At 52.2% G+C, this 21,274-nt stretch overlaps 1 protein-coding gene across 1 annotated transcript in view; it reads right to left on the bottom strand.

Annotated features, from left to right (window-relative positions):
• Positions 1-21,274, bottom strand: part of CUX2 (cut-like homeobox 2) — a 266,995-nt gene that overhangs the window by 37,325 nt on the left and 208,396 nt on the right. Inside the window, exons 9-19 of the mRNA XM_011937105.1 lie at positions 20,591-20,725; positions 18,194-18,317; positions 16,352-16,428; positions 15,236-15,302; positions 13,816-13,864; positions 7,718-7,822; positions 4,611-4,802; positions 4,468-4,526; positions 3,362-3,410; positions 3,169-3,268; positions 1,062-1,703 (exon numbers count right to left, since the gene is read on the bottom strand). Coding sequence (XP_011792495.1) covers positions 1,062-1,703; positions 3,169-3,268; positions 3,362-3,410; positions 4,468-4,526; positions 4,611-4,802; positions 7,718-7,822; positions 13,816-13,864; positions 15,236-15,302; positions 16,352-16,428; positions 18,194-18,317; positions 20,591-20,725 — 1,599 coding nt within the window. The remainder of the gene's footprint in view (positions 1-1,061; positions 1,704-3,168; positions 3,269-3,361; positions 3,411-4,467; positions 4,527-4,610; positions 4,803-7,717; positions 7,823-13,815; positions 13,865-15,235; positions 15,303-16,351; positions 16,429-18,193; positions 18,318-20,590; positions 20,726-21,274) is intronic.

The following is a 21,274-nucleotide window of genomic DNA, read 5'->3' as shown; positions in this document are numbered from 1 at the left end:
AGCTACTCAGGAGGCTGAGGCAGGAGAATCGCTTGAACCCAGGAGGCAGTGGTTGTAGTGAGCCGAGATTGTGCCACTGCACTTCAGTCTGGGTGACAGAACCAGACTCTGTCTCAAAAAAAAAAAAAAAATAATAATAATAAAGAAATAGGGTGCGGTGGCTCACGCCTGTAATCCCAGCACTTTGGGAGGCCAAGGCGGGTGGATCACTTGAGGTCAGGAGTTGGAGACCAGCCTGACCAATATGGTGAAACCCTGTCTCTACTAAAAATGTAAAAATTAGCCGGACATGGTGGCATACGACTGTAGTCCCAGTTACTAGGGAGGCTGAGACAGCAGAATTGCTTGAACCCAGGAGGCAGAGGTCGCAGTGAGCTGAGATTGTGCCACTGCACTCCAGCCGGGGCGACAGAGTGAGATTCCATCTCAAGGGGAAAAAAAAAAAAAAAGAAATGATGACGACAATGACTATGGCAACCGCCGCCCCTAACAGTTCTCAAGCAGCACTGTGTGCCAGGTGCTGTGGTCAGTGTTTGATGCCTGTTTAATCCTCATGGTGCCTCCTGGAGGCTGACAGATGCAGAAACCGGGGCACAGATGAAAGGAGTTGTCTGAGGTCACCCAGTGGATGAACAGCAGAGCTGGGACTCAAACTCAGGCCTCTGTGAGGCCACAGCTAGGACCCTTCACACTGATTACCTAAAAAATCAATTCTGGCAAGGCTGGCAGTCTTACAAATGTGTAAACTGAGGCTTGGAAGTGTTTGGTGAGTACCTGCCAGGGCAGCACCTGGAGACTTTTCCCACCACCCTTATCCTGAGTGTCCCAGGAAGGGCAGCCTGTCTCTGGGTAGGGCCAGGAAGGAGAGGGTGAGGATGTATTTCCTGCTTTTACAGAGGGGAAACTGAGGCACAGAGAGGCAAAGTCACTGGCCCTGGGTCACACAGCCAGGTGGTGGCAGAGCTGGGCTTTGAACCCAGAGCTCATGTCCTCAGCCCCCAGCCCTGATGCCCTGGACCTGGCGTGGTGGCCAGCAGAGACAGGCCCTCTTGGGCACTCACCTCGCTGCCGCACTTGGATGGTCCTGAGCGCCAGCACGTTCTGCTCATCCGATAGGAACTGCTTCATCTTGATGAAGGGCTCCTTGCCCTTCACTGTGAGCTTGCGCCAGGGCTTGGGCCGGGCTAGGATCTCGCTGACCGAGCCCTGCGATAGCCCCAGCACGTAATGCCCAAACACCCGCTGCCCGATGTTGTGTTTTAGCAGCTGCTCCTTCACCTGGAAGGCGATCTCTGCCGTGTCCAGCTGCTCCTCCTCTGCCCCAGGCCCTGCCGCTCCGCCCCCACCACCATCAGCAGGCTCAGGACCGCCTGGTGGCTCAGGGCCAGGGGCCGGGGTGGCAGGGGCTGTGGGGGGCTTGGCGCCGTAGAAGGCTGGGGGGAACACCAGCAGGCCGCCTGCCTCTCCCTTGAAGGCAGCCGGGGGCATCATCAATCTCTCCCCTGACGCCAGGCTGGGGAAGGGGGACAGCGAGAAAGTCCGAGGGCCATCAGGCCCCAAGCCGGGGCCAAGCAGGGGCTGCCCGGGGCTGGGAGACAGGGGGTCTTCAGGCCCTGGCGGAGGTGGGAGCTGCTGAGGGGAGGGGTAGGACTGCTCCGTGCCCAGTGAATCCTTGATGGAATCGTCCTCTGATGGGTCTTCCTCTAGAACACCCAGACAGACAGACAGACAGATGGGGAAGACAATGATGAGGGGAGAGAGAGACAGGGAGAAAAAGAACCAGAGGGGGAGACAGATAGAGACAACGAGAAAGAGAGACACAGAGAGAAACCACATGAGAGGGACAGAGAGAGAGAGGGCGTGAGACAGAGACCACATGTGAGACAGAGAGAGAGAGAGAGAGATAATGAGACAGACAGAGAGACCACATGTGAGAGACAGAGAAAGAGACGAGAGACACAGAGAAACCACATGACAGAGAAGGGTGGGGAGAGAGGTGGGGCAGAGAGGGACGGGGAGAGAGGCGGGGTGGGGTGGGGGAGAGAGACAGACAGAGACATATATAGAGACAGAAAGTCAGAAATAGAGGAAGGAAGGAGGAGAAGGAGGGAAGGGTTTGGTGGGGAGGTGGGGGTGGGGAGCAGTGCTATAGGCGTCCAGCAGCTGGAAGTGCCGACCTTGGCTGTTTCTGCCCTACCCCTCCATTCTCCAAGCCCCACTCTTCCAGGCCCGGTCCATATGCCAGCTCTGGGGAGCGCCCCACCCCATCACCAAGAGCATCAGCTGAGAACGTGCCACAGGCCCAGCACCTCGGCCTGGGATGGGAAGTCGAACTCGCCACCACCTGCAGATGAGCCCTTGCTGGGCACCCACCCTGGAGCTGACTCACTAGACCTGCACCCACGAAGCGGGCCCCAAGGTCACACACATTTTACGGATGAGGAAACAGAGGCAGCACAGAGTCCTCCCTGGGGTCACAAGGCTAAAAGGTCAGCGAGTGGCCGGGTGTGGTGGCTCACGCCTGTAATCTCAGCACTTTGGAAGGCCGAGGCAGGCAGATCACCTGAGGTCAGGAGTTTGAGACCAGCCTGGCCAACGTGATGAAACTCCGTCTCTACTAAAAACATAAAAATTAGCCAGGTGTGGTGGTGCATGCCTGCAATCCCAGCTACTCAGGAGGCCGAGGCAGGAAAATTGCTTGAACCCAGGAGGTGAAGGCTGCAGTGAGCTGAGATCGCACCACTGCACTCCAGCCTGGGCGACAGAGCGAGACTTGGTCTCAAAATAAAAAGGTCAGCAGGTAGCTGAGAGGGTGATCATGTCCGCAGCCTCCCAGTGGTCGGCTGTGGGGGTGCAGTGAGAATGCCTGCTTGTCCACCTGTAACCTCTTCATGAGAGCCCCTGCAGCTCAAGAAGGCTCAGCAGGGAGTGGAGCCCTTTAGAGGGCCTTGGAAGGGCCCAAGCCAGCTGTGTGACCCCAACTGTGACGTGGGTGCGTGTGGATGCCCTGCAGGACACGCACACAGCAGCTGCCAAATCAATGCACACCTGTTGTTCTGTCGCTCTCCTGCCTGCATGGAAGGCAGTGGTCCTTGGGTATGAGAAGGCCAGAGACCCACAGGCAGTCCCCGCCCCAGCCCTCAGCCCCAGAGTATCCTCCTCCCCTACCAGGGCTGGCCAGGAGGCTGGGCTTCTCCAGAAGGAATTTCTGCGCAGGGAAGAAGGCCTCCTTTGCAATAAGCAGTGAGTCTTCAGGCTTGGCCATGCCCTAGGAGACAAGAGGCAGGTTGAGAGGGCACCTGGTGGGTGGAAGGCTCACTGGGACAGCCCGTCCTGCAGGGATGGTGGCAGGGACACTTACCTGGGGGAGGCTGCAGGTGCTGGAGGCCAGCTTCATGGCTTTCAGGATACTGCCGGAGCAAGTGGAGAGGGTCTGAGGTCAGCCAGCCCCTGGGCTGGAGGAGAGGTCTTGCAAGAGGCAATGACCCGGCTTACCTCCCTGACAATGACTGCTCAATTCCCCGGAATCCCATTAATTCCAGAGTCATTGCAACCCCAGGCCTGAAGTAGCAGGCTCATTAACAGGTGGCAGTGTTACCTGGAGGGGTGCTGCCTGAACTGACCCCATTCTGGCCAGCTTGAGTTTAGCTGGTTAATGAATCACCTCCCAGTTACCATGCCCATAGTAAGTTCCCTTGTATGGTCTGTAGGCAGATTGTTTTTTTTTTTTTCTTTGAGACAGAGTCTTACTCTGTCACCCAGGCTGGAGTGCAGTGGCACAATCTCCACCTCCCGGGTTCAAGCGATTCTTCTGCCTTAGCCTCCCAAGTAGCTTGGACTACAGGTGACCGCCACCACACCTGGCTAATTTTTATATTTTTAGTAGAGACGGGGTTTTGCCACGTTGGCCAGGCTGGTCTTGAACTCCTGACCTCAGGTGATCTGCCTGTACAGGCGGCTCTTGATGGAAAACGACTGAAGATGGTTGAATTTCGTTTTGTTTTGTTTTTGAGACAGGGTCTCACTGTGTTGTCCAGGCTGGAGTGCAGTGGTGCCACCACAGCTCATTGCGGCCTTGACTTCTCAGGCTCAAGCAATCCTCCCACATCAGCCTCCTGAGTGGCCAGATCAGCCTCCTGAGTGGCTGGGACTACAGCACGCACCACCACCACTCCTGGCTAATTAAAACTGTTTTTTTCTCGTAGAGATGGGTTATCCCCATTGTTGCCCAGGCTGGTCTCAAACTCCTGAGCTCAAGCGATCCTCCTGCCTTGGTCTCCCAAAGTGTTGGGATTACAGGGATGAGCCACTGCACCCAGCCTAAGGATGGTTAAGGTTTGATATCCACAGTGTTACTGGAGAGAACAAATGGGGTTTAGTAGGAGGGAGGAAGATGATGAACTTTGCCAAGCGCTCCTGGCCAGGGAAAAGTGCTAGGGGTCTGTGGAGCCCCACCCCACATGGTACCTCAGCTCCGTTTTAATTTCTTCATAGTCAGACTGGGCCTGGAGCTTCTCTTCCAGCTTCTAGAAGAGCAAAGAAAGATGGTGAGGCTGGTCTGTGTGCTTCGGCCTGGGGCCACCTGCCCCCCGACCCTCCCCAGGACCCACTTCTATGGCCTCGGACTTGGCTGTGAGCTGCCGCTCCAGGTCAGCGATCTGGTTGGCGGATGCCTCCTCCAGTTCCTGCAGCGAGCTCTGGAGGTGCTGCACATCCTTCAGCAGCCGCAGGATCTCCCGGTCCTTGGAGGCCAGCGCGGCCTCCAGCCGAGGGCCCGAGCACAGAGCGAAGTTCACCTTATCCTGCAGGCAAAGGGGTCTTTGAGGGGCTGAGAGGTGAGGGACTGGGGTCCACAGGTTTGGCCTCCCCACCCCTGAATCCCAAGCAGAATGTACATTTGTTGATTTGGATGATGGTATGGGGTGTGCTTGTGTTGAAAAATTCAAAGTGCTGTACACTTATGATTTGTGCACTTTTCCTTATGTATTAAGTTACACTTTGATTAAAAGATTTATTAAAAAAGAACAACCATGACAAAAAGAAGTAGTCAGCTGGGGTTGGGGATTGGGCGCTCGCGGCAGAGGAATCAGCATAGGCAAAAGTTTGTTTCTCGCTCAGGTCTGGCTCCTACTCCAGGGGTATGTCCCCATTCTAGGCAACAAAGGACCCTCAGGATTAGACTTGACACCTTGGAGCCATGGGCCACGTTATGGGTGGCTCCTTCCTCTGCCTAATTTGCTGATAGCCCCAAGACCTATGGCTTCTCCATATTTTAGGAAATGGCCCCTCTGTCCTGGATGAAGATGGAGAGGTTGCTGTTTGAGGAACCTGAAGTCAGGCTTAGTTACAAATAAATCCAAGAAACACTTAAAAAAAAAAAAAAAACCAACCAAACAAAAAGCCCTAACCCAACCCCAGCTTTCTTCCATGGAGATAAATGCCAATTAAAACAGGAAGCGGATGCCATTAATACATTAAATTAATTAGCATCGAGTGCCACTGTTGTGCTCAGGAAAGCACACCCCCCAAACCAGCAAAGTTCCCTGGGGCTGATTAGCACAGGCATTTGCTGGGTTCCATGGGGGTTAATTAAGAACCATTGGCAAATTCCTCTATGAGGCATCCTCTTGGGCTCTCTCACTTTCCATCTCTCTCCACACAGCCTCTCTCTCCTGTGTTCACTCTGTCTGTGTTATGCCATCACCCAGGCACATGGACACACATACAATCTCCTGGGACACAGACACAGGCTGACACACAAGGACACACCTATAGCCACAGCACACGCTAACACATGTACTTTCCCAAATATGCTGACACACACAAATACTCATGCACCAAAGAGAGACACTCACAAGGGCACATCATCACACAAAACAGAACTGCACGTGCTCAAAGAAGCTACATGCCCTCCTGAGCAAAAACATCCCAGATATACCAAAGACACATTAATAATTATAATAGTAGGCCGGGCGCGGTGGCTCAAGCCTGTAATCCCAGCACTTTGGGAGGCCGAGACGGGCGGATCACGAGGTCAGGAGATCGAGACCATCCTGGCTAACACGGTGAAACCCCGTCTCTACTAAAAATACAAAAAAACTAGCCGGGCGAGGTGGCGGGCGCCTGTAGTCCCAGCTACTCGGGAGGCTGAGGCAGGAGAATGGCGTAAACCCGGGAGGCGGAGCTTGCAGTGAGCTGAGATCCAGCCACTGCACTCCAGCCTGGGCGACAGAGCGAGACTCCGCCTCAAAAAAAAAATAAATAAAAATAAAAAAATAATAATTATAATAGCAGCATCAAATACTTAGTGAGCATATACAATGACCCAAGCACCATTTTAGGCACTTTACATGTAATCCATTTTTTTTCAGAGACAGGATCTTGCTATGTTGCCCAGGCTGGACTCAAACTCATGGGCTCAAGAGATCCTCCTGCCTCAGCCTCCTAAGTGGCTGGGGCTAGAGGCATGTGCCACCACGCCTGACTCATGTAATCCTTTTAATAACCCTATAAAGTAGGTGTTACTTGTACAGATGAGGAAACTGAGGCACAGTCAGATTAAGAATATGGTCAGTTGCTCAAAGGTCACAAGTAGAGACATACATACACAGTAATACATTCACAGAGACTCATTGCAATATTCAAACGGAAAGAGAGACATAGACACCTGGGCCTGTATATGTACATGTCAGGTGAAGTGAAAATTATGCTCGCAAGTTCAGGTTCATGGGTGGAGAGGGAAGTCACCCTGAAGCGACCTGTTATTATGTAAGGAATCATGAATCTCACCCCTTGGGATACAGAGATCTGGAAAGAAGGCAGACCAATTCACATAATGAACCCACGGCTTTCTGGGAGAGCCAGGATGGAGACTGCTAATATAGGACAGAAGGGTAGGTTGGGGTGGCCTTGATGAAAGTCTCATCAAGAAATGACACCAGGACCCCAAAGAGGCACAAACCAGGAGGAAAGAGAAAGATGAATTGATTAATTAGGCCTAACACAAGAACCTCAGGGTTGATCACCGAAGACTGGCCCTTCACAGCATGTGGCTGGGGTGGGAAATCCACCTAGAAACACCTGGCATGATTTGGAAACCAATGGCTGAGTATGAATGTTAAATTTTATCTTGGTATGTGGCCCCACTGCAGTCCTGGTGATGATTGCCTATTGATATGTTGGCTGGCTCATACTCCTAAAAGTACCCAGTTTTGGGACTGAAAACCAGCAGGGGCATCACCATCCCTGGCATCCACCAAGCTGCTATGACCAGTGTTCAACAGCGACACCTGGTGGCATCCACAAAAACTGCATGCTGCTGTATTGCCTCAAACTCACTCTCCCCCACGTCCTTGCTGGTGCATCTGGCAATCAGAATGATCTTTGGTCTGAGGAAGTTTCTGGCATTCTTGGACAACTGGGGGTAAGGGAGGCCTTCAAAGGAAGATATTGGAACTCCTGGTAATAAAGGGTATATGGAAACTTGGGGTTGAAAAGTAAAGAACTGTAGTTGTATTTTTATCCTCAGCTGGTATAGCAGGTCATAGTGATTACACTCAGTGTATGCACAGAGACCCACACACATTCACACTCCCAGTTTCAAATGGATGCACGCAATCAACCACAAAGTGTCACCCACATGCTGAAACCCACAAACTCAGCCATTCCCGATCTTTCCCTCTGCCCTCCCTGCTCACTTCCCCGACCCCATCCTTACCCCACTGGGCCCCTGGGGAGAGCAGCAAGCCAGGCGGATGGAGCTGTTGACAGAGGCCAGCTGTTCCCGGAGACTTTCCACCTCCCGCTGGGCAGCCTCAGCTCGCTGGGGAGAAGGGAACAACGTGGGCGAGAGGTGAGCATGGCCACCGCAGAGCCCACTCTGTGCTTCCACCTTCTCCCTGCACTGTCTCAGGCAGGGTTGGGGAGGCAGACCTCCGAGGGCCTCTCAGGTCCTGCCCTCCTAGTCCCGGACCCTGTCCTGGAACTATGAAGACCAGTCACAGAGCCCTGTCTGGGCTGGGGACAAGAAATAGCAGCCTCTGAGGTTACTCCTGAGCTGAAAGGACAGGAAGAAATGCCCCTCTGTGGTTCTGGGTTCTCGTGGGGTGTGTGGGACCCCCAGGGAGTCAGAACATTTCTGCTCTACAAAGGCAGGGAGGCAGAGGCTGTCTGGGTCCTGGCAGGTCTGGGGACTGGCAGGTTTTCACACATTTCTAGATACTTCTGTCTGCCACATTAATTTCAGGCCTGGCTAGTCTGAATGCAAGAGCTGTCCCAACTCTCATGCCACCTGGTATGGACTGAGTTCCAGACACAGCATCTGCAGAGGTGCTTTCCCAGCCACAGACTATTGCAGTCCCTGGGCAGGCCATTTCCTCTCCCTAGGTCTCAGTTTATTTTTATTTATTTATTTATTTATTTATTTATTTATTTATTTATTTATTTATGATGGAGTCTCACTCTGTCACTCAGGCTGGAGTGCAGTGGCACAATCTTGGCTCACTGCAGCCTCCCCCACCTGGGTTCACAAGATTTTCCTGCCTCAGCCTCCCAAGTAGCTGGGATTACAGGTGCGCACCACTATACCCAGCTATTTTTTGTATTTTTAGTAGAGACAGGGTTTCACCATGTTGGCCAGGCTGGTCTTGAACTCCTGACCTCAGGTGATCTGCCTGCCTCAGCCTTCCAAAGTGCTGGGATTATAGGAGTGAGCCATCATGCCTGGCTCAGTTTCTCTTTTTGAAATGGGGGGCAATAAAAACATCTAACAAAAAGTGGTTTTGAGTGGTTAAAATCAGAATGCAACAGTTCACTAAACTGAGTCTATGGTAGATTTTTTTTTTTGTTTTTCTTTGAGACAGAGTCTCGCTCTGTCACCCGGCTGGAGTGCAGTGGTGCAGTAAGGGCTCACAGCAGCCTCCAACTCCCGGGTTCAATTAATCCTCCCATCTCAGGATCCTGAGTAACTGCAATTACACGTGGGTACCACCATGCCTGGTTAATTTTTGTAGTTTTAGTGGAGACAGGTTTTGCCATGTTGGCCAGGCTGGTCTTGAACTCCTGGGTTCAAGCAACCCACTTGCCTTGGCTTCCCAATGTGCTGGGATTACAGGCCTGAGCAACTGTGCCCAGCTGGTAGATTTCTTTCTTTTTCTTTCTTTCTTTCTTTCTCTTTTTTTTAAAGACAGAGTGTTGCTTTGTTGCTTAGGCTGGAGTGCAGTGGCGCGATCTTGGCTCACTGCAACCTCCACCTCCTGGGTTCAAGTAATTCTCCTGCCTCAGCCTCCTGAGTAGCTGGGATTATAGGTGTGTGCCACCAGGTTTGTCTAACTTTTGTATTTTTAGTAGAGATGGGGTTTTTCCATGTTGGCCAGGCCAGTCTCTAACTCCTGGGCTCAAGCAATCCATCCACCTCAGCCTGCCAAAAGTGCTGGGATTACAGGCATGAGCCACCACACCCAGCTGGTAGATCTCAACTCTTCAAAAATTTCTACCTGGAAGGAAGCACCCAAATGTTAATACATTTAACCTTGTGGCTTTGGAGAGAAATCTGGGCTCCCATCCTGACTTTGCAGCTTTCTGGTTATGTGATCTTAGGCAAGAGGATTCATCTCCCCAGCCTCAGTTTCCCTATTAATAAAATGGGGATTTAAAGGCAACTATCTCATAGGGTTGTTCTGCAAATGAAGTGGTTTGGCCAAATGCAATTTGGTAGACATCTTCACTTGGTGCCTGGCACATATAAATGCATCAATAATTGGCTAACTTTGTTAACATCATGAGGGTATATTACTGGAGCTATTACTTAGAGAATTGAAAGAGCTGTGGCTGTATTTTTACCTTTGGCTGGTAATGCAGGTCATAGTGATTATGTTTAACTCTATACTGACCTTGACAATCAGGATGCTATGCCCAATGTATGCATACTGAGACCCACACACATTCATGTTCACATATGAATTTATTATTTATTTATACGTATCTTGCCTTGTTCCAGAAATGGTTCAATTTTGTTTTAGGAAGAGTTTCCTGGTGTGTGGGACTGTAAAGGAAGTATTTTTATCTTTCTGTATAGTTAGGGCTCTCTGAGCATATCTGATTGAAAGTTGAGATCTAGACTAAAGGACAAGCCTTGGAAATTCAACTCATGGCTGATCAGCTACTGAGAACCCCAGAGGTTTCCTTCCCTGGAGGTTTATGTGTTTAGACATCAAGGGTGGGTGAGACCCATACCACGGAGACAGACCCTGAACAGTAAAGCTGGGTTTTAAAGCAATTAGTTGGGGCTAGGCATGGTGGCTCATGCCTGTAATTCCAGCACTGTGAGAGGATTGCTTGAGGCCATGAGTTTGAGACCAGCTTGGGCAACATAGCAAGACCCCATCTCGACGACAACAACAAGAATTAAAAATCATGGGTGTGGTGGTGTGAACCTGTAGTCCTTGCTACTTGGGAGGATCCCCTGAGCCCAGGAGTTTGAGGCTGCAGTGAGCTATGATCTTGCCACAGCACTCCGGTCTGGGTGACAGAGCCGGACCCTGTCTCTTGGAAAATAAAAACAAAAAAAGTTACTAGTTGTGGCCAGGCGTGGTGGCTCACGCCTGTAATCCCAGCACTTTGGGAGGCTGAGACGGGAGGATCACAAGGTCAGGAGATCGAGGCCATCCTGGCTAACACGGTGAAACCCCGTCTCTACTAAAAATACAAAAAATTAGCTGGGTGCGGTGGTGGGCGCCTGTAGTCCCAGCTACACGGGAGGCTGAGGCAGGAGAATGGCGTGAACCCGGGAGGTGGAGCTTGCAGTGAGCCAAGATCACGCCACTGCACTCCAGCCTGGGCCACAGAGCCAGACTCTGTCTCAAAAAAAAATAAAATAAAATAAAAATAAAAAAGTTACTAGTCTTATCTCCCCGTCAAGAGATGTGTTTCCATTCCAAAGGCTAAAAGCCAGGGTCCTTGTCTCTGTCCACATGACACTTGGGAGGTAGATTCTTTCCCTCCCTCTCTCAGAAGGTCCCTAGGTGACCACCTAGATTCAGAATTGGGGCAGTCCTCACCTAGAGTACAAACTCAAGCACATGTGAGATGACAGCTGGTTCTCTTTTTCTCACCCCAGGAGTAAGCATCGGGGCAAACTGGTGTGGTTATTATCCTGTGAGTAATGATATGGATCTGCTGTACCCCAGCATCCTCATTAAAATAGTATTAATAAATACAGAGATTAAAAACCTAATATAGTGACATTTATTTTCTTCTCCATACGTCTCTATAATGTGTGGGTTTTAGTTTTGGACTTAGGAGAAACATTATGAGAAATGCTTCCTATGCTTCCTATTCCAAGTACTATAAGATCGTTTATTTTATTATTTATTTATTTATTTTTTTGAGATAGGGTCTCACTCTGTCGTCCAGGCTGGAATGCAGTAGCATGATCATAGCTCATTGCAGCCTCCATCTCCCTAGGCTCAGGTGATCCTCCCATCTCAGCCTCCTGAGTGGCTGGGACTACAGGCGTACACCACCATGCCTGGCTAATTTTTAAATTTTTTGTAGATATGGGGTCTCCCTATGTTTCCCAGGCTGGTTTCAAACTCCTGGGCTCAAGTGATCATCCCACCTCGGCCTCCCAAAGTGTTGGGATCAGAGGCATGAGCCACTGTGTGCAGCCTTGCCCGTTCTTATAAAGTTTTATTGGAATACAGCCATGCTCATTCACTTACATATTGTCTATACTTTCATGCTATAATGGCAAAGTTGAAAATCTGTGTCAGAGACTGTATGGATTGCACAGCTGAAAATATCCACTCTCTCTTTACAGAAAGTTTGCCCTCCCCTGGGTTAGACGATGGGGCACTCTGCCGAGGAACACCACACAGCTGTAAAACAGAGGAGGAGCTGCTTTTTATACTGATATGGAAGGAGCTCAAAGATACAGACAGGGAAAAAGTAAGGTTCACGATGGTATACATAGTATATTATTATTTTGTTTTTAAAAGGGGTGGCTGGGCACAGTGGCTCACACCTCTAATCCCAGTGCTTTGGGAGGCCCAGGAGGGTGGACTGCTTGAGCTCAAGAGTTTGAGATCAGCCTGCACAACATGGCAAAACCGCATCTCTACGAAACATATAAAAATTAGCCGGGTGTGGTGGTGCATACCTGCAGTCCCAGCTACTTGGGGGGCTGAGGCAGAAGGATTGCTTGAGCCCCAGAGGTTGAGGCTGCAGTGAGCTGTGATCGCAGCAATGCACTCTAGCCTGGATGACAAAGTGATACCCTGTCTCAACAAAAAGGGGGCACTGGTTAAAATAGATATATTCTGGGCAACATGGTAAACCCTCGTCTCTACAAAAAAATACAAAAAATTAGCACAGCATGGTGGCGCAAGCCTCTGTTCCCAGATAACTGGCTACCTGGGAGGCTGAGGTGGGAGGATCACCTGAGCCGGGGAGGTCAAGGCTACAGTGAGCCGTGATTGTGCCACTGCACTCCAGCCTGGGCGACAGAGTATGACCCTGTCCCCCTTGCCTCCCGAAAAAAGATATATTCGTGGGCTTGTGAATGGATTGACTATCTCTGGAAGGAGAACCCAGGGGCTGGTAAGAGAGGCTGCTGTAGGGGAGAACTGGGAGGAGAGCTGGACTTTCCAAGATAGGCCCTTGTGTAGCTTCTTGAGTTCTGAACTACATGAACGCATTACCTATTCAAAAAATCACACTGAAAAGGCTATGTAGCCTATACAAAATGGGGCTCACTTAATGGTCATTTCAGAAAAATATGCTGGACCTAAGCCCAGGGAAGCCACTGCGGTCACCACCACCACTGTGACCTGGCCCTGTCTTTGGCCTTCCTGACCCTCCTAGGGGACACTGCTTCTTTAGGGGTAGGGGCTTATAGAGTCTCAGCACTTCCAGCCCAGGCCTGCACCTTCTGGTGGCTTCCCAGGGACATAGAATCAACCCTTTTATCCAAGTCTCCTCTGCAGGAGGGAGCGCCCCCACCCTGTGCCCATAGAGCCACACCTCGGGCCTCTGCCCCTGCTGAGCCATCTACCTGGCTGCCCTCCCTCAGGGAACAGCATGAGGACTCTGAAACCCAGCTGCAAAGTGTCTTCCAAGAGGCCCCTCTTAACTGCCCCTGGGGAAAGTGACCTCTCTCCCTGAGGGCCCGCAGGCCTCGGGGCAGTTGGGTATCTTCTCCCACCCCACAGACAGGAAGATGGGCCTAGGGACAGAGGGCTCGAGGCCCTGCTGGCCTCTCCTGGCCATGTCTCTGGCTGGTGGCACTGCAGGGAGCTGGGGGACAGATGTGGTGGACACGCAAGACTCTGGGCTAGAACCCCCTGGCTGTGGTCGCCCTTCTTTTAAAGTCCTGCTTGACTCTGCCCACCAGATGGCAGCACCTCTGAGCTGGAGGAAGGCAGGATGCAGGAGCCTCACTTAGAATCCGTGCCTAGATACGCTGTCATTCATTCTTTGGGCCTTAGCTCCACATCCTTTCCTCTCGGATGTCTTCCTGGACTCCTGCAGTCTGGGTCAGGGGCCCCTTCCTGCCCGTTGCTGCTTGGAGCACTCTATTTCCAAGTGTGTCCGTCTGCATTCCCTACCCCAACCCCCACCCCGGGCCCTCCCTGGGAGCTCGGAGAGGGCAGGGCCTGGGGCCCAGACTCCTCCTGGCTCCCTCACTTGGCATGCACAGGACCCACAGTTGAATAAATATTGACGAAGCTCCGTCCCTTCCTCCTTGTCTGGCCCGAGACCCCCACCCCAGGCAGAGGGAACCTTTGGCACCCACGGGCGGGAACTGTGCCTCCTCACCTGATTAGCTTTCTCCAGGTTGGTCATGATCAGGCCGACTTCATCTGCCCTGAGACACAAAGATGAGGCCCTGAGGAAGCGCTTCCAGCAGGCTCCGGGCCTCCGCCCCTCCTGACACCCCTAGCCCCTGCCTGAGCCCAGGGGAGGGCTAAAGGCACTCCCTTCCAGCCTTGCTACAGGAGAGAAATCGGGCTGGGGAGAAAAGAGCCTAGGCTGTGAGGAAAAGGGAGTAGGGCGTCAGCACTGCACCTGTTCCAGGCAGTCTGGCCTCCCCGCTCCCCCAGGGGCCCGCTCTGAACTCCACCTCCAGGCCTTTGTCCTGGTGGTGCCTGGAATGCCCTTCCTCAAGAAAACGGCCCTCCGCTTTAAAACCCTGATCACAGTGTTCTCCTGGGAGGCCGCCCTGCACTGTCCCCAGTGGTCACTTGTTTATTGCGCTGCCCAGCCCCCTCCGGACTGCCAGCATGGAGGGGCTTGGGAGAGGTGTCCCCGCTGTTAGCAGGGGATGGGAGACGCGGGGGGCATGTGGGGAGCACTTGGTGACTCAAGGCCACACACGTGCTTCATGCATGCTTAGGGCCTTCCTTGGCTCAAGCTGTTCCTGCTGCCTGGAGCACCCTTCCCTGCTTTCTTCACATGGTCTTCTCTTCATTCTGAAAGCCACCTCCTCCAGGGAGTTCTCCCTGACTACCCTGGATAAAGGACCCACTCCTTCTTGTCATTCTCTTTTCCTGTCCCCAGTTCTTCCCTTTGTAGCATTTGCCATGTGCCAAGAACAGTGCTGGGCATACAGAAAGTGCTCAATATGTGTGAATGAACAAATGTATCACTGCACATCAGTTTTTGTCTCCTCTCCTTGACTGAGGACAGGGTCATGTTCTCATGTTTCCTCCAAGGACGCAGAACAGCACTGGATAAACAGTAGGTGCTCAATAAGTGTTTGCAGAAGGAATGATTTCTTAAAGCCTAAATAAACGCTTAAGTCCAGAGTAATTTAGGTGAATGCCTCTCAGCCCTGAGGATTGGAGTGTGGAGCTGGGGAGCGGGGACAGTCCCAGGGGGCCAGGGCAAAGGGGCAGGCCCCCACCAAGCAGCCCCTTGCTCAGCCCAGGTCCCAGAACATTATTTATGGCTGTGGTGTGCAAGTGGCATAGCAAATGACAGCAGTGTGCCTTTGGGGGTGAGGAGCAGAGGTGCTTAATGAAATGGGGGCCTCCAGCAGAGAGTCAGAGGAAGGAGAAGAGTCAGAAAGAGGAGGCATGTCTGAAAGGTCAGAGGGAAGAGGCATGTCTGGAGGGACAGAGGGAGGATGTAAGTCCTGGAGGATCAGAAGGAGGAGGCAAGTACTGGAGGGTCCGAAGAAGGAGGCCTGACTGGGAGGGTCCGAGGGAGGAGGTACACCTCAGCAGGGCTCACTTACTTGGATGCTGCCTCCTCGTCGTATTTCCGCCGCAGCTCTAGCAGCTCTGCCTGCGTAGCCTTTAGCGCTGGGAGAAAGCAGAGGCAGGGTAAGGCCCCACCTCCAAGTGGGAAGGGGCTGGGTCTCCCAGGGAGGTGGAGCCCACTCCCTCTATGAAGCCCAGCAGGCAGAATGAGAGCTCGGGTAGAGAGGGAGACCTTTCTCTCCGTCAGAATTGGTGACAGGCAATGAGTTTCCTGCCCCTAGAGGGGCTCAGGCTGGTGAGAAGGACGTGCCGTGGCTGGGGTGGGCAGTGCAGGGCGGATGAGGTACTCTCCATGGGCCTAGAAGCTCAGGGGACTGAGGCCAGGGTTGAGGGGTGGAGGCGTGGTGCTGTCTGCCCCATGACCTGGGGTATAAGCCCCCCAACACCCTTAAATCACTTCAGGACCTGGGCAGGGCCGTCCATCCATGTGCTCAACCACCCTGCGGTTCCAACCTGGGAGGCTGGAGGACAGGGAAGATCCACACAATGAACAGACTCATGTGTTACAATGAATGAGTGTTTTTGATACAACTCCAGATTTCTAATTTCTCTGGGCAAATGGAAGGGCCTGGCCACAGGGGACCATATGGCAGCGCCCGGCTGGTGCTAAGCAGTGGCTGTCTCTTTAGATGAGGCCTCATTCCTCCAGTTTGCCCCAGACCTCACCCCTCCCCAATGCCTCCCCTAAGTCAGCGGCTTGGCAGTGTTTTGGCCCCTGCAGGGGTTGTATTAAATTAATTAATTAATTAGAGACAGGGTCTTGCCATGTTGCCCAGGCCGGTCTCGAACTCTGGGGCTCAAGCAGTCTTCCCACTTCAGCCTCCCAAAGTGCCGGGATTACAAGTGTGAGCCACCACGCTTGGCCACCACCTGAATTAACTCTGTCTCAAATCCTCTTTCCACAGCAATGTAGCCTCTGGGACACAGAGGCTTGGACCCCCACTGGGTAAGATTATTCTTCCCAAACTCCCATTTTGCCCTCTTGATTCTAAAACACCCAGATGTGGCAGACCCCAAGCCATGACCCCTCGTTGACAGCATTACCGTCCCCTCCCAGTCCTCTCTCTGGGCCACATGGTGCTGACACATACCTGAATGTAGGACTTTGATTTTCTCCTCTGCCTCCCCCAGTCTGGCCGCCAAAGTGATCTGTACTTCTTGAAGGCCCCTGCGAAGAGACGAGGCCTGCTTGTGCTGGCTGTAGGGACAGGCCTTGCCTGGGGCCCCCGAGTCAAGGCCCATCTTGCTTCCTACCCCTTGCCCACTCCCTGTAACCTGCACCTCTGTCTTTCTGCAAGTCCTTAGACACGACATTCAGGCACCTGGCTGTCCTGCTGCTCCACTGCCTATGTGGGCCCTGTCATGGTTGCCCCTGTTAGTTTCTGCCAGGATTTTTAGGGGCAAAAATTTACAGTAGCAAGCAACCTCTCCGGTCCTCAGTTTCCTTATTTTTAAAATGGGGTTTCTGATAGGGTCTGCCTCAGGGGGTGCTGTGAAGCAAGCTCATTGGTGTGCCCAGCCCCCAGTAGTTCCTCAATATTGTGAATTACTGATACGGTCCTGGGGGAGTGACATTTCCTCTGTTTTCTTTTTTTTTGAGATGGAGTCTCCCTCTGTCACCCAGGCTGGAGTGCAGTGACCCGATCTCGGCTCACTGCAACCTCTGCCTCTCAGGTTCGAGCAATTCTCCCACCTAAGCCTCCTGAGTACCTGAGATTGCAGGCATGCACCACCACACACAGCTTAATTTTTGTAATTTTAGTAGAGACAGGGTTTCACCACGTTGGTCAGGCTGGTCTCAAACGGCCGACCTCAAGTGATCCGCCTACTTCAGCCTCCCAAAGTGCTGGGATTACAGGCATGAGCCACCGCGCCCAGCCCATTTTCTTTTTTTTAAAGATAGGATCTTGCTCTGTTGCCCAGGCTGGAGTGCAGTGGCGCAATCATAGCTCACTACAGCCTCAACCACCTGGGCTCAAGTGATCCTCTGCTCTGCCTCCGCCTTACATGTAGCTGGGATTACAGGTGCATGCCACCATGCTTGGCTAATTAAAAAAAATATATATGTATATATATATATATAAATTTTTTTGTGTGGCTGGGCACAGGGACTCACACCTGTAATCCCAACACTTTGGGAGGCCAAGGCGGGAGGATCTCTTGAGGTCAGGATTTTGAGACTATCCTGGCCAACATGGTGAAATCCTATCTCTGCTAAAAATACAAAAATTAGCCAGGTGTGGTAGTGCACACCTGTAATCCCAGCTACTCGGGAGGCTGAGGCAGGAGAATTGCTTAAACCCAGAAGGCGGAGGTTGCAGTGAGCCAAGATTGCACCCTGCACTCCAGCTCTGTAGCCCAGGCTGGTCTTGAACTCTTGGCCTCAAGCAATCCTCCTACCTAGGCTTCCCAAAGTGCCGGGATTACAGACTGCAGTGGGCTGTAATTGTGCCATTGCACTCCAGCCTGAGTGACAGAGCAAGATCCCATCTCTAAAACATTCTAATTATTGTAAAATAAAATTTAAAAATATTGCAGCACCAACTCCTGCTCTACCAATTTTGTACCTGGCAGTTCCCATAACTGCATAAGCTAAGTCCTAGAAGTACATGTCTTAATCATTAAAAAAATCCAACCAGTTCTGTTTCTCTAGAGAATGCTGAGGAATGGACCACCCTTAGCCCCATTTACCAGGGGCGGAATTTGAGGCTCAGAGGATGATGTGACTTGCCCAGGGCTAGCCACTGAGTTCCTGCAGTGGAGCTTGAACCCAGACCCAGCTGGAGTCCAAAGCCTTCGGCCCTTCCTCATCTTGGTCTCCAGCCTGCATCTGGATTCTGGCAGGAGACTTTCCCTGTCCATGACCCAGCCAGGTAGGGCAGCAGGAGCCCTGACCGTTCCTTCCTCCCTCCCAACCACCCTCCCTTCCTCACTTTTGTTTTTCCGCCTCATTTCTCTGCAGCAAGGTTTCTGTCAGGAGGGCTTTCCCGGGAATGCCTGGGAGGCGGCTTCCCTCGGTCAGCGTGGGCCCGGCAGGCGACGTCCCCTCTCTCTGCTCTGCAGGGAGAAAAAGAGGGAAAACCCCCATTGCCAAGAGAGCACCGTGACAGCCAGAGCGGTTTTCTGTAAACTGGATCGATCACCGATTGCGATCAATTTCCCAAACTCAGGCCTTGGAGAGAGTACAGCTGTGGGGCCTGCGGGCCCCATGTCCTCAGCACACAGGTCATTTCCACTGTGACACCAGTGTCAGTACACGCAGAGCTTCTTTTGCCTGCTCATACCCCCGGGGCCTGCTTTTTTTTTTGAGACGGAGTCTCGCTCTGTGGCCCAGGCTGGAGTGCAGTGGCCAGATCTCAGCTCACTGCAAGCTCCGCCTCCCGGGTTTACGCCATTCTCCTGCCTCAGCCTCCCGAGTAGCTGGGACTACAGGCGCCCACCACCTCGCCTGGCTAGTCTTTTTTGTATTTTTTTAGTAGAGACGGGGTTTCACCGTGTTAGCCAGGATGGTCTTGATCTCCTGACCTCGTGATCCGCCCGTCTCGGCCTCCCAAAGTGCTGGGATTACAGGCTTGAGCCACCGCGCCTGGCCGGGCCTGCTTTATTATACTTTTAAAATTGTGGTAAAGTATACGTCACATAAAACTCACTTTTTTTTTTTTTTTTTTTGAGACAGAGTCTCACTCTGTTGCCCAGGCTGGACTGCAAGTGCAGTGGCGTGATCTCTTTTTTTTTTTTTTTTTTTGAGACAGAGTCTCACTCTGTTGCCCAGGCTGGACTGCAAGTGCAGTGGCGTGATCTCAGCTCACTGCAACCTCTGCCTCCTGGGTTCAAGCAATTCTCGTGCCTCAGTCTCCCGAGTACCTGGATTATACGTGCCCGCCACCATGCTCGGCTAAGTTTTGTATGTTTAGCAGAGATGGGGTTTTACCATGTCGTTCAGGCTGGTCTTGACCTCCTGACCTCAAGTGATCTGCCCATCTTGGCCTCCCAAAGTGCTGGGATTACAGGTGTGAGCCAACGCGGTCGGCCAAAATTCACTATTTTAAGCACCATTTTACAATGACATTTAGTATATTCACAATTTTGTGAAGCCATCACCACTAGTTTCAGAACACTGTCACTGCCCCAAAAGGAAACCCCTCGTACCCATTAAACAACTCAACCAATCTCCTTTCTGTCTCTACGGATTTGCCTCTTTTGACATTTCACACCAACAGAATTGTACATTATGTGCCCTTCCCTGTCTGGCACCTTCCACTCAGTACTATGTTTTCTTTTCATTTATCTATTTTTTGAGACGGAGTCTCGCTCTGTCGCCCAGGCTGGAGTGCAGTGGTGCAATCTTGGCTCACTGCAACCCTCGCCTCCCAGTTTCAGGCGATTCTCCTGCCTAAGCCTCCCAGGTAGCTGGGATTACAGGTGTGAGCCACCACACCATTTTTAGTAGAGACGGGGTTTCACCATGTTGGTCAGGCTGGTCTCGAACTCCTGACTTTGTGATCCACCCGCCTCGGCCTCCCAAAGTGCTGGGATTACAGGCGTGAGCCACCACACCTGGCCAGCACCATGTTTTCAAAGTTCATCCATGTTATAGCATGGATCAGTGCTTCCTTCCTTTTCATGGCCGAGTAACATTCCACTCTATGGATATTTTGTTTGTCCATTCAGCTGTTGAAAGCCACTTGAGTTGTTTCTGCTTTTGCTGTTATAAGTAACGCTGCCATGTACATTTGTGTACACTGTTTTGAGCCCGTGTTTTCAGTTCTCTGGGGTCCACACCTAGCTGTGGTGCTTCCGGGTCATGTGGTGAGCCTGTGTTTTACTTAGTGAAGGACTGCCAGACTATTTTCCCCTCCCTGCTGTGGAGGGCGCACATGTGGACGCTCAGCCATCACTGGCCTCACCTGCATCACGTCCGCCCTGGCAGGCCCTGTGGGGGCTCATCCCAGGGCTTGGTGGGTGCTTTTGGTGCTGAATTCATCACAGGGGCAGAGGGTACTTTGGGGCTGGCCATGGAGGGTGGGAACCTGAACGGGTCTCTTGACTTCTCTCTCCACCTGCCACACTATATGTCTTACTAATTTGTTCACTGACAGTCTCCCTTTCCAGAAGATCATCACCACAAGGGCAAGATTTTTCTCTTTTACTCCCAACTGCGTTTCCAGTGCCAGGCTCAATATATACCCAGGAATTAGACGGTTACCAAAGGCCTTCACCTGCCCAGTTCCCTGCCCCAGCCACCCCCCAACAAGGCTGGCCGAGTTTGGCTCTGAAGTTCTGCAGCCTGGTTGTTTATTCTAGATGCGCTGAGAAGGCCTTATCAGTACCTTTGGGGCTGAGGAGCTCGGGGTTCCTCTTCCACGAAGTGTGGAGGTCTCGCTGGGGCTGCCCACTGGGGTCAAAGCTGGGGGGCTGCAGTCTGTCGTCTAGGCTGCGCGCCGCCTCAAACACAGGCACGGGGTCTGTGCAGAGAGAGAAAGACAGGGATGACGAGGGCCTGATGGATGGGGACACCTGGACTGTGGCTGCAGGGCCTGGCAGGCCCCACAGGAGCCACTGAAGTCGCCCTGCTGGCTTATAGGAAATAGCATGGACTTTCTGCTCTACGAGGGAGCAGGCTCGTCCAGGCACTTATTCAGGGCAGCATCTGCTCTCTCCAGGGTGTGGGTGTCCTGTCCGGCTGGGAATAATACTAACAATAATAATAGTTGGTCAGGCCGGGTGCGGTGGCTCATGCCTGTAATCCTAGCACTTAGGGAGGCTAAGGTGGGCGGATCATTTCAGGTCAGGAGTTCGAGACCAGCCTGACCAACATGGTGAAACCCTGTCTCTGCTAAAATACAAAAAAATTAGCCAGGCGTGGTGGCTCATGCTTGTAGTCCCAGCTACTCCGGAGGCTGAAGCAGGAGAATCGCTTGAACCTGGGAGGTGGAGATTGCAGTAAGCTGAGATCACGCCACTGTCCTCCAGCCTGAGTGATAGAGCAAGACTCCGTCGCAAAAAAAAAAAAA

Source organism: Colobus angolensis, unplaced genomic scaffold, assembly GCF_000951035.1.
Source record: "Colobus angolensis palliatus isolate OR3802 unplaced genomic scaffold, Cang.pa_1.0 Scaffold10, whole genome shotgun sequence".
Taxonomy (NCBI): Eukaryota; Metazoa; Chordata; class Mammalia; order Primates; family Cercopithecidae; genus Colobus; species Colobus angolensis.
This window is presented reverse-complemented; position numbering and strand designations above follow the sequence as displayed.